General features: G+C 43.2%; 1 protein-coding gene and 1 long non-coding RNA gene across 3 annotated transcripts in view; both read right to left on the bottom strand.

Moving 5' to 3' along the window:
• TRAF2 (TNF receptor associated factor 2) overlaps nucleotides 1-2,167 on the bottom strand; it is a 40,298-nt gene extending 38,131 nt beyond the window's left edge. The window contains exon 1 of one of the 2 annotated variants that reach the window (XM_061604300.1): nucleotides 2,149-2,167. In XM_061604300.1, the coding sequence (XP_061460284.1) occupies nucleotides 2,149-2,160 (12 nt within the window). In that variant the 5' untranslated portion in view covers nucleotides 2,161-2,167. Of the gene's footprint in view, nucleotides 1-408; nucleotides 504-2,148 lie in introns of those variants that run through there. The other variant, XM_061604302.1, reaches the window with a different exon arrangement.
• A 2,450-nt stretch (nucleotides 2,168-4,617) lies between these two features.
• LOC133373914 (uncharacterized) lies at nucleotides 4,618-16,969 on the bottom strand. Its single transcript, XR_009759771.1, has 5 exons — nucleotides 16,883-16,969; nucleotides 16,518-16,557; nucleotides 12,553-12,593; nucleotides 8,928-9,005; nucleotides 4,618-8,055 (listed from the first exon to the last, which is right to left on the bottom strand). It is a non-coding gene; the product is annotated as an uncharacterized LOC133373914 (long non-coding RNA).
• Between the last annotated feature and the right edge of the window lie 56 nt (nucleotides 16,970-17,025).

Below are 17,025 nucleotides of genomic sequence, written 5' to 3'. Positions count from 1 at the left end.
TGCCAACAAGAATACATTTCCATTGCAGTCTCAATTCATTAAAAAAGCCAAAATCTCTGCATAGATAAAATATAATAGTAGAAAAGCACTAGTTACCTTCATCCCAATTAATCAGGAGTCAACAATCATAATCCCTCATAATCTAGATCAAGATAATCCAGAGTAAATATCTATAAACCCATATCAATCCAGATTAACACATGCAGTAGCCTCTTAATCCTAATTAAACTCATCACGAGTGAAAAAATATAACTTCTTGATCTGGTTCAAACTAATTGGGGTGAACACCTATAACACCTTAATTTGGATTAACAGACCAGAAGTAAACAGCCACTCACGGAGAATCCTCAGTCACTGTCTCTACACTGACGGATGGGGAAAGACACTGAATTTTTCTGAAATACTCACATGGTAGAGTTAAGGATTCATTACCAATACACCAGGCTGTTCCTTTCCATCACAGGGGTGTCAGCTTTCTTTTTCAACAATATTTAAACACATTTGCCTCTGAACATATGCTGAGCATCTCCTATTGGGGGACCAAGTTTTTTAAAAAGGACTACCTGTTGAAAAGGACTATCTGGGTGATCAAAAGCTATCCTGTTTTCAATGTTATTTGCCTTTGCAAAAATGTGGGGACTGTCACACTGCTTCATTTTTCAGTCAGTGCAAATTCCGTAACTCCCTGATGAAATCTTGTAACCTCTTATACTACAAATGTTCTAGTTTATTATTGTTGCACAATAGCCTCTCCTGACAGCAATAATGTGGCAACAGTAGCCAGGAAGAGTGCATTCTCATTGCTGACAACCATTGAAAAAAAGGTAAAAATCAGATCCAGTAAATAAAAACAGATCCTCTTAATTTTGCATGATGTTTACACTGGAAACCTCCTCCAAACTACCATCAAATCACATATAAAATATACTCCATGAACTGAATTTTCCCAGAGCCTACAGCTCTTGTGAATTGCCTCTTGTTCTTACGTTGCATAACAGAGCTTTGTATATAGACATGAGCTTTGTATATAGACATTCCCAAGGGGTCGGTTGTCCTGTTAGTGCAGATATGGATAACCTTTAGCCTTCCAACTGTTACTGAACTACAGCTCCCATCAATCCCAGCAAGCATGGCCAATGGCCAGGGATGATGAGAGTTATAGTTCAACAACATCTGGAGAGCTAAAGGTTCCTTGCACCTGTTAGCGTTTCTCTAAACACCCTGCGACAAATTCTTTGCCAATCCTAAAACAAGCAGGTGACTATTCACAATAGCAGAAACTGGCAATGATGATAACACAAGTCATCCCAATTTATTAACATAGCACAGATTATGATACCTGGGACTAAAAACATGTTCTGGGGCTAAACCGGAGTACACTCTGCCTTAGCCCCAGAATGACCTTTCAGTTTATTGTTTATTTATTTATTTATTATTTGATTTATATCCTGCCCTTCCTCCCAGCAGGAGTCCAGGGCGGCAGTTTAAATCCTGTCCTTGTGAGATCTGCATGTCTTGACCCCTCATTTCCATGCCAGTGTGTGCCTGCTTCAAACCACCTCTTCCATGTGCCCATTCACGTCTAGGTCACCAGGATATTTTATACCGGTCTCTCACAAAGACAAAGTGTCCAGCATTTTGTTCCTAATGCTAGCCAGCCCAATGCCTCTGGGAAGCCCACATGCAAAGCTTGAAGGTAACAGGCCTCAAGTCCCCACTATTTGCCCCCAAACAACATCTGGCACTAAGGTATGCTACCTCTGAACATGGAGGTGCCATTGGATAAGGGCCATAGCTCAGTTCAATCCCTGCATTTCTGGGTAGGGCTGGGAATGTACCCAGTATGGAATCCTGAAGAGAAGTTGCCAGTGAGGGTACACAATGGACCAGTGGTCTGACTCAGTAAAAGGCAGCTTCCTCTGTTCCATTTAACTACTCTAGCTAATAAGCAACTATAGAACCTCTGAGACCCATTTAAAAGGAATTTGGTTAATCCTTAAAAACTAGATTAAAAAAATTCTTACATTTGTTAAACCCCTTAACGTATAGCTTGCCTAGTTTTGTGGAAGCCTCCAAATAATGCTAATATAAAACCTACATTGGCCAGAACATGCACTCATTGTTTTAAAAAAAGAAACCAAAACCTACTTTCTGTCCCATATTAACCAGGCTCATCGGTTAGCATCATGCACGACAACAGTCTTGCCAACCCTATAGAAAGGCACACATTCAAAGAGATTTCCAGCAACTACTTTATCTCTTGGGAGGAGGGAACCGATGGCACCTTTACCTTGAATTGAAGATCCATGAGTCATTCCACATTCCAGCTGGAGAGAATTTGCTCCCAGCCTTCTGATCAAAACTGAAAATGGAAGCACAGCAAAGGGAGGGATGGACTCAGGAGCTATATAGATTCAAAGGAGGGCTATGAAAATGAAGAGGACAAAGTAGTACTTTTGGAAACAGCTGTTAGGTGCAGAGAAGCTTCCACACACAAGGGACACCTTTCAGTTTGCAAATCAAATCACTTTTAATTTGCAAAATCTTTACTGTGTGGCAGCCTCCCAACAACCCTGCAAGGAAGATTGTTGCTGTTCTCATCTGACAGTTAAAAGGAACTGAAGCTGAGAGCTAGCAACTTGCTCAAGCCACACAATGAGTTCATAGCCCAGTAGAGATTTGAGAGTGGTCAGATCTAGCTGCCCCCTAAGCCTTGCCATTTATGGTGATAGAAATATGCAACATTGATTTCACACAGAGACTCAGGCAAAAATAGAAAGGAGCAAAAGCTCAGGTACGATTACTGTTTATTAATGTTATCATTATTATGACTAAATACTTTAAATAGAGTACCAGGAGAGTATATTTTCTTGTATGTCCCTTCTTGTAGCATGGGGAAATCTGGAGGACCTACTTCTCATTCCTTTAAAGCGAAGATGGGGAACCTGTAGCTCTCCAGATGCTGCTGGACTACCAACTCCCACCACCACCCCGACTGTTGGCCATGCTGGCTGGGACTGATGGGAGTTGGAATCCAAGAACATCCAGAGGGCCTTGGGCTAGCCACACCTGCTTTAAGGCTTGCCCCAGGTCCCCCCATTTGTCTGCCCATCTAGCCCAGTGCTGTCTGTCTCCCTCAGCTGTGGCTCTCCAGCCCCGAGACTGGACCTTACCCATCATCATCGCATGCTGCTTCCTGACTTTTCTTCCAGTGGAGGTGCCAGGGACTGGGATGGGGGCCTTCTGCAAGCAAAGCATGCACACTGCTGCCACTGAGCTACACCCACCCCTCCAGAAGCAAGCCATTTCCTGTAGTGGCCCCCAACTTTGTGGTACCTCCTTCAAAGGGAAGCCCAGCTGACCTGCTCACATAAGTCTTGAAGAGTTTGGTTTGTTAAAATGTTCCTGTTGTAAACCTCTGGAGCAGTTTGATTGGGACAGTTTGGGTGTGACCTCTTTGCCCAGGTGGCTGCTCTGTGCCCCTCCTATTTTGGCGACTCCAGCAACTGCTGGGGTTCTGCCTAAGACACCTGTTTAGGACATGATGGCACCCACCCAGCCTCACTCTCTGCCCACCCCCCACCTACCCTGCTTCACTTTCTCCTATTCCCTCTGGAATTGCTGCCCCCTCATCCCCCTAGTCACTTACTACAATATATCAACAAAAGTACATGTAACTGAAATAATCACATGTGTCAATTTCCTCTCTTCCTCTGTTGTTTCCCTGAGCTCCTACCAATTGAGCATTTGTCCTGATTTGCTTGCAGGATATTTATTCCAGTCACTGTCCTCAGCCTAACCTACCTCACAGAGTTGTTGTGAGAATGAAATGGAGATGGGGAGAGTCATGTAAACCACTTTGAGCTCCCTGGAGGAAAGGTGGGATATAAATATAATAAAATAAATAAATTCCACACTTTTCAGTGCATTTCTCCATCACTTCCATAACCTCAAAAAGTCTGTTTCATTTCAAATTTGGAGAGAGTGCTGGGGGCACTAGTCACAAAATGGCTGCCGCGGGTGGCATGGCATAACACAAAATTAGAGAGTAGTCATGCTGACACTTTTCCCATAATTGTATTCATACTAGAAAAGGCTTGACCTGTTGAATTTCTGCCTGCCTGTTAAAGGCACAAGAATCCCGTTTCCCTCCAATGCCCACCCTAAACCAAAGTCTAGGCTACCATCCTCTACCCACTTACCTGGAAGTAAGCGCCATTAAAACACACAGAGACTTGCTTCAGAGTAGACATGTACACCATTGTACTGTAAGTTCAAAATACAGTGAATTCTTACCGAGTCCCTGGTCTTTAGCTCCTGCAAAGGAGGAGGCCTGCCTAAGCCTCTTTGCAAAGTTCTCACATTTACCTTTTGGGGGGAGGACGATTCTTTAACATTCACCCACACGGGTATTATGTAGTAGTATTTGCAGAAAATAACTTCTAGGCACTACCTGATCTGAGGCAAACCAAGCACAGGATATGCAATCTCGTTGCTAGGGGGGAAAGGCAAACTATGGACACCAGGCAAAAGGAATCCCTGGGGGTTCCTGCAGATACCATGTTTATTTATTTATTTTATTCGATTTCTATACCGCCCACAGCCAAAAGGCTCTCAGGGCGGTGCACAACAGGGAATAAAATACAATAGAATCACAAGAAACAGTAAAAGCATACATATTAACAATTAAACAACCTGGTATACATTAAGAGCTAAAAATAGATTAAGATAATAGATTAAAATGCCTGGGAGAATAAAAAGGTTTTAACCTGGCGCCGAAAGGATAAAAGTGTAGGCGCCAGGTGCACCTCATCGGGAAGGCTGTTCCATAATTCGGGGGCAACCACTGAAAAGGCCCTAGATCTTGTAACGACCCTCCGAGCTTCTCTGTGGGTCAGAACTCGGAGGAGGGCCTTTGATGTTGAACGTAGTGACCAGGTGGGTTCATATCGGGAGAGGCGTTCCGCTAGGTATTGTGGTCCCGCGCTGTGTAAGGCTTTATAAGTCAAAACTAGCACTTTGAATTTGGCCTGGAAACAAATAGGTAGCCAGTGCAAACGAGCCAGAACAGGTGTTATATGGCGGATCGCCTGGTCCTCGTCAACAGTCTAGCTGCTGCGTTTTGCACTAGCTGTAGTTTCCGAACTGTCTTCAAAGGCAGCCCCACGTAGAGCGCATTGCAGTAATCCAATCTAGAGGTTACCAGAGCATGCACAACTGAAGCGAGGTCGTCGCTATCGAGATAGGGACGTAGCTGGGCTACCAACCAAAGGTGATAGAACGCATTCCGTGCCACCGAGGCCACCTGAGCCTCAAGAGACAGGAATGGAACGAAAAGAACCCCCAAGCTATGAACCTGTTCCTTCAGGGGGAGTGTAACCCCATCTAGAACAGGTTGAACATCCACCATCTGGGCAGAGAAGGCACTCACCAACAGCGTCTCGGTCTTGTCAGGATTGAGCCTCAGTTTATTAGCTCTCATCCAGTCCATTATCACGGCCAGGCAACGGTTCAGCACATCAACAGCCTCACCGGAGGAAGATGAGAAGGAGAAATAGAGTTGCGTGTCATCAGCATACTGGTGACAATGCACTCCAAAGCTCCTGATGACTGCACCCAGCGGCTTCATGTAGATGTTAAAAAGATCCCTGCGGGACTCCACAATGGAGAGTCCTGGGTATCGAACAGTGTTCCCCAAGCCCTACCTTCTGGAGACAGTCCACCAAGTAGGAGTGGAGCCACTGCCAAGCAGTACCACCAACTCCCAACTCCGTGAGTCTCCCCAGAAGGATACCATGGTCGATGGTATCAAAAGCAGCTGAGAGATCAAGGAGAATCAACAGAGTAACACTCCCTCTGTCCCTCTCCCGACATAGGTCATCATACAGGGTGACCAAGGCTGTTTCTGTGCCAAAACCGGGCCTAAAACCGGATTGAAATGGATCTAGATAATCGGTTTCATCCAAGAGCACCTGGAGCTGGCTGGCAACCACCCGCTCTAAGACCTTGCCCAGGAATGGGACATTCGCTACCGGTCTATAGTTGTTCAAATTATCTGGGTCCAGGGAAGGTTTCTTCAGGAGTGGTCTCACTACCGACTCTTTTAAACGACTAGGGACCACTCCCTCTCTCAAGGAGGCATTTATCACTTCCCTGGCCCAGCTGGCTGTTCCAACCCTGCCAGCTTTCACTAGCCAAGAGGGGCAAGGATCCAGCACAGAAGTGGTTAAAATATGTATGTATGTATGATGTTATCATTTCATTTCATTTCATTTGTATATAGCCATAGGCTGTTACAAAAGAGCAGTACAATCATAACATTTAGCATAGATACATTTCATGATTAAAATGTGAAAAATTTAATTTTTAACTATTTGTCTTAATAAAACTGGTTCTGAGTTTCTTAGCGGCCAAGGCAAAATTAGCTGTAGAAATTACTACGTCCGGCTGGGGCGAAGATAAAAGAAAAATTACTTTCTGAAAACTATTAAAATTAGTTAATGTATCGAGAATTGAAAATAAAAATTTTGCCCTTGGATAATCAAACAATTGGCAGTCTAAGATATAATGAAATACATCGTCAGGGACAGTACAACCGGCTATACATATCCTTTGGTCATATGGAATACCAAGATATCTACCTTGCAAATAAGGTATCCTGTTATCAGGAGGTCCGTTCCGCACATCATAGGAAGCGGACCATTAGTGTAGTGGCACCAATCAATTGGAATTCCCTCCCCTTAAATACTAGACAGGTGGCATCTCTGTTACCTTTTGGTGCCTACTGAAGATCTTCCTCTTTCAATAAGCCTTTTAAGTAGAGACCTTATCCCAGTGTTGGAACTGCTTTTTAAAATGATTGTTAAATCTTTATGATTGATAGACTGTTTATTATGTTCATAATATTATGTTTATATGCTGTTATATTTGTTGTTGTTACTGTTTTATTTCGTTTGTTATTAGGAAATTGTTTTTGCAATTGTGTTGGAGATGTATGTCTGTTCACCTTGTTGCCTTGAGCACAATTTTTTTGTGGAAAGGCGGCATACAAATGATGGATGAAAGAACGTTTTTAAAGATGTTTTTAAAAGATGTAAAGATACTTTGTTTTAATATGTTTTAAAGTATTTTGTTTTCAAGATGTTTTAGAGTGCTTTTAGTGAATTTGTTTGCTGTCCTGGGCTCCTTCTGGGAGGAAGGGACGGATATAAATTTTAAAAATAAGTAATAATAATAGTCTTCTGACACTCATAGCTAATGGGGTGTTCCAAACAGGTCCCTGTAATTCAAGCACTGGCGGGAGTGGAGGTGTTAATGTGCAGTTGCATTAACTGGCTCTGTTTCATTTGGAGATTAAGTCAAAGGTTTCATTGACCCTGGAAGGATAAACACTCACCTTCTATTACACAATGGTTTGAAGACCTTAACACCCATTGCTTTATATGAACGTAATCTATAAACACCCATTTCGTTTGGATATCTAGTCAGCCTTTGTATGGAACATATCAATTTGTATGTGCAAATTAAGATGGATGTATTAATGTTTGTTAAGGCAAGCTGACAAGGTTGGTTGGTTTTCCCTTTCTTTTTCCTTTCTCTTTTTATTTCATTTCTTTTTTATTGTTAATAAATTTACAAAAACAAATTAAAAAACCATTTAAAAAGGCAAAGGTTTTTGCTGGAATCCTTTCAGCTAGGTCACTATTATTCTCATTTTGCACACTGGCACACCAACCCTGTGCAGGTTTATTTAGAAATAAACCCCACTGCCTTCAGCAGGGTTTTTTTCTAGGATTGGAGCCCAAGCCTGCAAAAGCTGAGCCAGCCAAGACTACACAATGAGTCAGTGTCAGAGCAATGAGACTGGAACCCATCATCAGCTACATTTGGAAAAAGTTCAGTGCCCTTTTGTTTCCTTGTAAGCATGCTCGGGGTTGCAGTTCACATCTCCAAGACTCCAGGCTAACTCTCAGAATTAGATGAACAAATTCAAAGATGGTAACAGATTGCAGATGGAGTGCGATATTTGGATACTATTCCATGTCCAAAAATAGCCTGCAAGGAAGTAAAACAAATTAGAAACCAGACAGAAATGTTCTAGCCCCACCTGTTAGTCGCAACGTAAGCTTCCCACTTGCAAAGCTTCTGTTTTATTTTAGAAACAGAGGAGAATTTAAACATGCAGTTCTCACACCTGTAGTCTTAAGCGGTACAGTTTATTCAGGTACAGGACTCTATACTGTCATTCTGCTGCATGTGTACACAAAAAATGTAGCTCTCATGAAAATCCACACAAAGAATTACTGCAATGCTGAAACATATTTATATTAATCAGCACCATTACCAGATCAAGGCCAGCTTTCCAACTGAGGAAAGGTAATGTGAAAGTGTTGACTACCATCTATTGGACAAATATAGGTACTGCTAACTCTTTCCTTCAAAATCAGCAAGCAGATCCGTACAGGGACAGCATAAAATCTTATATTAGAACTAATCAAATGTACTATATTAGCTTTTAAATTACACAGAACTCTTCAGGCTGGATGCTGTAAAAAAATTACAAAGTGAAGCAAAGTTTTCTGAATCTTACAAAGCATAGTTCTAACCAAATTACAGTGTGATCCTAAGCACTAAACCCCATGGTTCACTGGGTCTTCCTTCCAGATAAATGGGCATGGGACTGCAGCCTTACCCATCTTCCTTCTCTAATGCTATCATCTTGTATGAAACTAAACTCCATACTAGGCTATCTTCCTAGTATTGTGAAAGCCACCTTTCACCCCCCCCTTTTAAAGTAAATGTTTTGAATATTCAGCTTGAGAAATTTCCTGTGCAACCTTGTATACCACACTGTGAACTTTGTCTTTTGAGCAATATTGGATGTGTGTTTTGTTCTATGAGAATTGTCTGTGTGAATTTTGTTCTACCTGTTCAGTCTTGCTATTCATCAGCTGCAGCGAGGCCTGATGAAGGCATCAGATTGCTAGTCCACACCACCCCAAGACCTAGAGCAGGTGACACAATGTTCAGTTTTTTTAAAAAAAGGACAAAGTAACTTTTAAAAAATTAAAATAAAAGCAGAATTAAAATCACTCCCTAGCAACTTAACATCAGCCACGGAAAAGAAGAACCAACAAAATATTTTTCTCATCCCTGCAGTGACATAGCATTTTTAAAAAACAAATTATTTTTATTATGGGTTGTATCCAATGGTAATCCTTCTCAGAGAAGACCCACTGAAATGAATGACTATGATGTAATTTAGGACTATTAATTTCAAAGGGTCTACTGTCAATAAAACTTACTGTTGAATACAACTCTATGTATTATCTATCAACAATGAAAAAATATAACAAATTAATCAAATATATTATTATTATTATTATTATCATCATCATCATCATAATCTATTACCCACCCTTCACCAAAGGTCCCAGGATGGGTTACAACAGGTTAAAACGCAACATTAAAACCAATTTAAAACCAATCTATAATCCCAAAACAGGGCAAGTCCTAAAAATACATATCTGAGGTGTCAATGGCCAGGATAGAGGTGCATCTTCAGCACTCTCCTAAAACTGTACAGTGAAGATCACACTAAGGGCTTTCAATTTTGCAAGTAAATAATAGAAAAAAGAGTGGAGGAGGTAGCACACCATAATCAAGCCACGCTGGCATTGCTCCTGTTGTGTTCACAACTGGAGCAGCTGCCCCCAGTGATCCTGGCTTAATGCCAGTGAGTTTACTCTAGCGGAAGCAGCACCGCCTCCCTTTTGTAGAGGGCTTTTGAAGAAGATCTTATGGCGCTGCCGTCCGACTGTGGGGGTACTGTGTTGTGGCTTGCCTTACGCCCCTGAGCGAGCGGTCTACGGTTAAGAAGACAGACTGGGACCCTTGTTTTAGTGGGCTTCCTTTGAACATCACGTTTCCACCCAGAGGATCGCAGTTTTAGGAGTGAGGGGCCTGCCTGACTGGCAGATAAGGAGGGAGCATGTGCAGACCGGAGGGGGAGGCTAGGCGGCAGATCCTGGAAAGGTGCGGGTGGCAGGCCACGCCAGTTTAGGGGAACAAGGGATAGATGCGTAATATCCATCCCCTGTTCCGGGCCTGTACATCACCAGAAGACGACTGGGGGACGCAGGACTCCATCCAACCTTAGACTGCTGTTGTGCAACGCCAGGTCTGTGGTGCAGAAAACAACGCTCATCCACGATATGATCTTGGATGAGAACGCAGACCTGGTGTGTATTACGGAGACCTGGCTGGATGAGGCCTCAGCTCCTACGCTGGAGGCCATGTGCCCGGCCAGTTTCCAATACGCACAGCAGCCGAGGGTTGGTAGGCGGGGAGGGGGGGTGGCAGTCATCTATCGAGGGTCCTTGGTTTTTGCCAGGCCCCGCCTCCATGAGACCAAGTTTGTTGACTGCATGTACTGGACGTTGGGCCCAAAGAGCAGTTTAGGGATTCTGCTGGTGTACCGCCCACCCCGCAACACAGCAGGCTCCCTGACCAAGGTGCTCGAAGTGGTCTCGGGTGTACGAGTGCTCTCCCCCAACCTGCTGGTTTTGGGGGACTTCAACGTGCACGCCGAGACCGTCCTCACTGGCGCTCCTCGGGATTTCATGGAAACCATGACTTCCTGGAAACTGCACCTTAGTAATATAGGGCCCACCCATGTAGCCGGTCATGCTCTTGACCTTGTGTTTGTCTCGGGAGGGGAGGGGAGGGAAGTGCTCTGGCAATGGGGGCTGTTTCTTCTAACCCCGTGTCATGGTCAGATCACTATCTGGTGAATATGGACCTCTCAATGCCACACTCCCTCCGCAGGGGACAAGGACCTATTAAGATGGTCCGCCCCAGACACCTGATGGATCCAAAAGGATTCCTGAATGCGCTGGGAGACTTGGAGCCGGCTGAAGGCCACCCGGTCGAAACCCTGGTGACAGAGTGGAATAAGGAGATCACTAGGGCAATAGACCGGGTGGCTCCGAAACATCCTCTCCCCCTGAATAGAGCTCAGATAGCACCCTGGTATACACCACGCCTCCGGGGTCTGAGACAGGAGGTGAGACGACTAGAGCGCCGGTGGCGGAAATCTTGCTCTGAAGACGATTGGACACTGGTTACAGCAGCAATAGCCGCCTACCAGGTGGCAACAAAGGCAACAAAGAAGGAATTCTTTGCTGCCTCTATTGCGTCCGCAGAGTGCTGACCCAGGAGGTTGTTCCAAGTGGTCCGGAATCTGGTCGGTCCAGTTGTTCAGGAACCCATGGAGCAGGCTAAAGCCTCTGTGACATGTTTGCTAAGCACTTTGCCGATAAAATCAAACGCCTGAAAAGCTTGATTCCGTACACTGTGGATACAGGAAGTGAGCCAGAGCTGGCCAGTTGCATTCCGGTCCGGTGGGATCGGTTTCAGCCTCTTCCCTCTGAGGAAGTGGACAAGGTGCTCTCTACTGTGAAGCCAACCACCTGTCTACTGGATCCTTGCCCCTTGTGGCTCATTATGAGATGCAAAGAGAGACTGGGTGAAGGGATCAACACAATAGTAAATGCATCCTTGGAAGAGGGTGCACTACCATTAGCCCTCAAGGAGGCAGTTATGAAACCCATCTTGGGTCCTCCTTGGATCCCCAAGAGTTAAATAACTTCCGCCCAGTCTCCAATTTACCATTTCTGGGCAAGGTGATTGAGCGAGTGGTGGCCAAACAGTTACAGGCACACTTGGAGGAAACAGATTATCTGGATCCATTCCAATCGGGCTTCAGGACTGGACATGGAACTGAAACAGCCTTGGTCGCTCTGGTGGATGATATGAGGAGGGTGCTGGATAGGGGAGAATTCACCTTCCTCGTCATCCTGGATCTCTCAGCGGCTTTTGATACCGTTGACTACGGTATCCTGTTAGAACGCCTGGAGGGATTAGGAATAGGGGGCACTGTTTTACGGTGGCTCCGCTCCTATCTCTCAGACAGGCATCAACGGGTGGCATTGGGGGAGGAGGTTTCAGACCCTTGGCCTCTCAATTGTGGAGTGCCACAGGGTTCTATCCTCTCCCCCATGCTATTCAACATCTATGTAAAGCCGCTGGGGGCTATCATCAGGAGATTTGGGCTGCGGTGCCACCAATATGCGGATGACACCCAGCTCTATCTCTCGTTTAAGTCCTCACCAGAGTTGGCTGTGGATACCATCTCCAAGTGCCTGGAATCCGTAAGTGGATGGATGGGAAGGAATAGGCTGAAACTAAATCCCGACAAGACCGAGGTGTTGCTTGTGGGAGACAGGGACAGGCTGGGGAATATAGACCTAGTGTTCAATGGGGTAAGATTGCCCCTGGGACTTCCCGGAAGGATTGCTCTGCCTGTGGCTGCCTCTGAGATGAGCTCTGTCTCAGAGGAAGCTTTTTTCAGTTTAAAATCAGTCAAAAGGGAACTTTGACTGGTATAAATGTTCTCCCAGGCAAGGGTGAACCGAAGATTATTCACAGAAACTTCGTTGGGCTGTCGGTGGCTGGAATTGATCAGGAATTCCCTGGGAAAGGAAGGCATACCTAGCAGCCGAGGACGGAGTTAGGACTTCCAGCAAGCTGGGCTGAAAAAAAGCAAGACATTTTTTCTTTTAAACGATCCACAACGGGCGAGCTTTCTTCTGTCTAATCTTATCATTTGGCTTAAATTACTACAGTAAAAGAGATTTGTTTAAGAATCAGCAATTAAGATACCTGGATGAGTTACACTTCTCTCTTTTATACAAGGAATTGAGGAGGAAAGAAAATTTAAAAAGCTTATCTTATTTTTTATGGCAAAAAGCTGGCCTGAATTTGGAAACTATAAAGATTAAAACGGATGAGGGGCAACTTACCCGAAGAGAAAATCTGATTTAGATGATTATTTGATTGATATATGTCTGGGACTACTTTTTCTTGGATTACTTTCTTTAGACGAATCTGCTGTTCGTGTATGTTACTAATTGTTCAGCGCTGTGAACCAAATTTGTTTTGCATTCTTGGACGTGCGGGAGATAAGAACTGTGCTGGCCAGATGATGTCAACAGGCCTGGAATATTAACTCCCTTATTGCTGGAAAAAGAAGCAAATTACTCTTTGCTTGGGAATTGTGGCTGTATTGGAAATTTGAAGGTTTTTTTTTTCGGCTTTAAGAATGACAATCAAAGAAGTGGCAGAGACCCTGGATGTACCCCTGGAAGGGTTTTCCCCTCTGGATATGTTTCAGAAGATAATGGATGAGATTAAGATAACGAAACAAGAACTGGGACAGAGTAGACAAGAGATGGCAACTGAATTTGGTAAAGTGAAACAGGAGCTGAAAGAAATAAAGGATTATATGAGAAAAAAAGCAGATGGACAAGCAATAGAAGATGAAAAAGAAATTAAAGGGAAGGAGCAAACTCTGGAGATTGGATCAGATATATCAAATGTGGAATTGGAAAAAGATTTGGACTTTATGGCAAAAATTGAAGGGAGGATGCAAGTCCTGGAGATTGGAACAGATATATCAAGTGTGGAACTGGAAAAATATTTGGAGTTTGTGGATCCTGGAGATAAAGATTACTGTTTGGAATTCGGCGTTGTCTCTGGAGAAATTGATGAAGATATCAGAGATAAAGCTATCAATGTTTCGATGGAATTTCTGGACTGGAATGATTTGATGGAACTTGAAATAGAGAAAATTTATAGAATTAATTCCAGATATGTGACAATGGAAAAACTCTCAAGAGATGTGTTAGTGCATTTCGTAAAAAAGAGGAACAGAGATATGACCTTACAACAATATTTCAGCAACACATTCAGAATTGATGGCAAGGAAATATTTGTGATGAAGGAAATTCCCATCAGACTCTTACTATATAATTATGACTATGACAGCAAGATTATTATGGGTGCAAGGATGGAAGTTGGAAGATGGAATTAACACTGATAATGGAAAAATTACTGGACCTAGCAGACTTGATGAGATGGATTAATTGACATGTTTATTTGGAGAAAAATCGATGGATATATTTCTCAAGGAGTGGAAACCTGTCTTTGACTTTTTGCGGAAAGAATAAAGCGATGTTAATGAGATTTGATGATTAATTAAGATAACTACTGGAGGAAAGTGATTTTGTAATATATTAAGAGACAGGTTTGTTATATATCATAGACCTATAACTGATCTGCGACAAATCGGAACTCAACTTTTTATTTTATTGTTTAATTTGTTTCTTTTTTGTTTTGTTTTGTTTTGTGTTTGAAAATTTGAATAAAATTAATGATAAAAAAAATGGGGTAAGATTGTCCCTAAAAGACCAGGTCCGCAGCCTCGGGGTCATTCTTGACTCCCAGCTGTCCATGGAGGCTCAGGTCTCGGCAGTGAGCCGGGCAGCTTGGTATCAATTACATCTGATTAGGAGGTTGCAACCCTACTTGCCTGCCCATCTGCTCCCAGGGGTGATACAGGCACTGGTCTTCTCTCGCCTAGACTACTGTAATGCACTCTATGTGGGGTTACCCTTGAAAACGGTCCGGAAATTACAACTGATACAGAATGCGGCGGCACGTTTGATTAAGAACAGCCGCCGCCATGATCATATCACTCCGGTGTTGATAGATCTACACTGGGTACCAGTTGTTTACCGGGTCCAATTCAAGGTGTTGGTATTGACCTTTAAAGCCCTATACGGTTTCGGCCCAGTTTATCTGAAGGAGCGCCTCCAGCATCACCAATTATGCCGCCTGACGAGATCAGCCGCGCAAGACCTTCTCTCGGTCCCACCAGTTAGGACAGTGAGGCTGGTGCGGACCAGAGAGAGGGCATTTTCGACTGTGGCCCCCACCCTCTGGAATTCCCTTCCTTTCGACCTTCGCCATGCCCCTTCCCTGATAGGTTTCCGCCAGGCCTTGAAAACCTGGCTGTTCAGGCAGGCCTACAGGACCTCTGGGGTGGTTTAGTTTTAATACTGATATTATTAATTATTGTTATGAGTCTGTGGTTTTATTGTATTTTATTGATGAAATTGTACGTCGCCTAGAGTGGCCGTTGACTCGGCCAGATAGGCGACTTAGAAATAAAATTTATTATTATTATCAAGATGTAGGTTGCTGCTGGGGCTTCCCCAGAACCCTAAAGGTTATTCCAAATCTAGGAGTCAAAGCTGTTTCACTTTCACAAATCCTAAAAAAGTATATTGGTTTGGTTCATTTGTCTGGCTGTTTTGACCGTTTACAGAATAAATAAATTTGTACCAGACTGCGTAGGAAAAGACTACTTCAACAGTACTTGCAGATGGTGCATTATTTTTTTCCATTAACATGAGCCTGCTGGATCCGGCCAGTGGCCCATCTAGTCCAGCATCCTGTTCTCACAGTTGCCAACCAGTCACCCATTATGGGAAGCCCGCAAGGATGACCTGAGTGCAAAGAGCACTCTCCCCTCCTGCGGTTTCCAGCAACAGATATTCAGAAGAATTCTGTCTCCGACTGTGGGATCAGAGCATAGCCATCATGGCTAGTAGCTATCGATAGCCTTACCCTCTACGTATTTGTCTAATCCTCTGTTAAAGCCATCCAAGTTGGTGGCCATCACCATCTTCTGTGGGAGCAAATTCCATAGTTTAACTATGCACTGCATGAAGAAAGACTTTGCCTGTCCTGAATCTCCCAACATTCGGTTTCACTGGATATCCACAAGTTCTAGTGTGATGAGAGAAAAACGTTTCTCTATCCACTTTCTCCATGCCATGCATAATTTTATACACTGACTCACCTTTTCTCTAAACTAAAAAGCCCAAAATGATGCAACCTTTTCTCATAGGGTAGTTACTCTCCCTCCCCCATCTACAGTTTTTCTATATAGTTGTTTAAACTACACTCTTGGTTTTTTACTTTGAAATGGAAAATAGAGTTGGGAATAGAGAAATAAGCACTACTAAACTCTGTGTGGTTTACCTCCACCTAGGATCAAGCTAAGCATCAGACCCTACTTGAGACTAGGGATGTGAGAGGAATTTGATTCAGTTTGCATTTAAAGCCAAATTTACCAAATTCTGAAACAAGTGAACTGAAACCGTTATGACGAAACACAGCCATCCTTCAAAATTTGCACTTATCTAGATTTAATGATGCAGTTCTCCAGCCGAACAAATGTTGACAAAAAAGGCATATATAAGGGGAAATGCATGCATAAAAATGGATATATTAGTGAAAAACAACATACAAAACTGCATTGTATTAGGAGAAATTCCTTGCAAAAATGTGTAGGTTAGTCAAAACTGCATAGAAAAACGTGTTTATTACGAGAAATTCTCACTAAGGCTGCAATCCAATACACATTTACCTGAGAGTAAATCCCATTGAACCCAATGGAGCTTACTTCTGAGTAGACATGTATTAGATTGCAGCCTAAAATGATGAAGAATTTTCACGAGGAAATGCAAATTGCTGCAGAAATATGAAGAACTGGAAAAATGAGAAACAGAGAGAACTGAAACTGACAAAAACTGAAACTGAAACCAAACCTATTTGTTTTTTCCCCAAAGAACTGTGGCTGGGATACCGCTGTAAATGAAAAGGAAAAAAATACAATCAACATATAATCTAAAAAATGTTATCGGGCGTTATCTTATTTTATTGTATGCATTGTATGACGTAGTCTAAACTTAGACAAAATTGTATTAATTAACCACTTTTATTTTATTATCATTAAATAAATATCATGCATTTTTATATTTTTTCCTTAAAAAGTGACATTGCATGGAAGCCTTTTGTCTTAATGTTTGTATTCAGTTCTGTTCTGCAATGGTCTTTGGACTAAACAATAAACATACTGATAATTGGAGAAAAAATTGTTTATGTTGACTAGGGCCCATTTCCAAGTCCTTACTTGCGCATGGCGTGTCCCAGGCAGTCAGCTCTTGTGCGCGCATGCTCAGAAGCTTGGACAAATAAGCCTCGGGAAGTACACGTTTGTCATCCCTATTTATCTGTGTCGAACACAGGTTGCGGGGGAGGGCGGGGGAAAATGAG

The sequence above is a fragment of the Rhineura floridana genome, chromosome 20 (assembly GCF_030035675.1).
Source record: "Rhineura floridana isolate rRhiFlo1 chromosome 20, rRhiFlo1.hap2, whole genome shotgun sequence".
Taxonomy (NCBI): Eukaryota; Metazoa; Chordata; class Lepidosauria; order Squamata; family Rhineuridae; genus Rhineura; species Rhineura floridana.
Note: the sequence above shows the minus strand (reverse complement) of the source record. Positions and strands in the feature narration are given on the sequence as shown.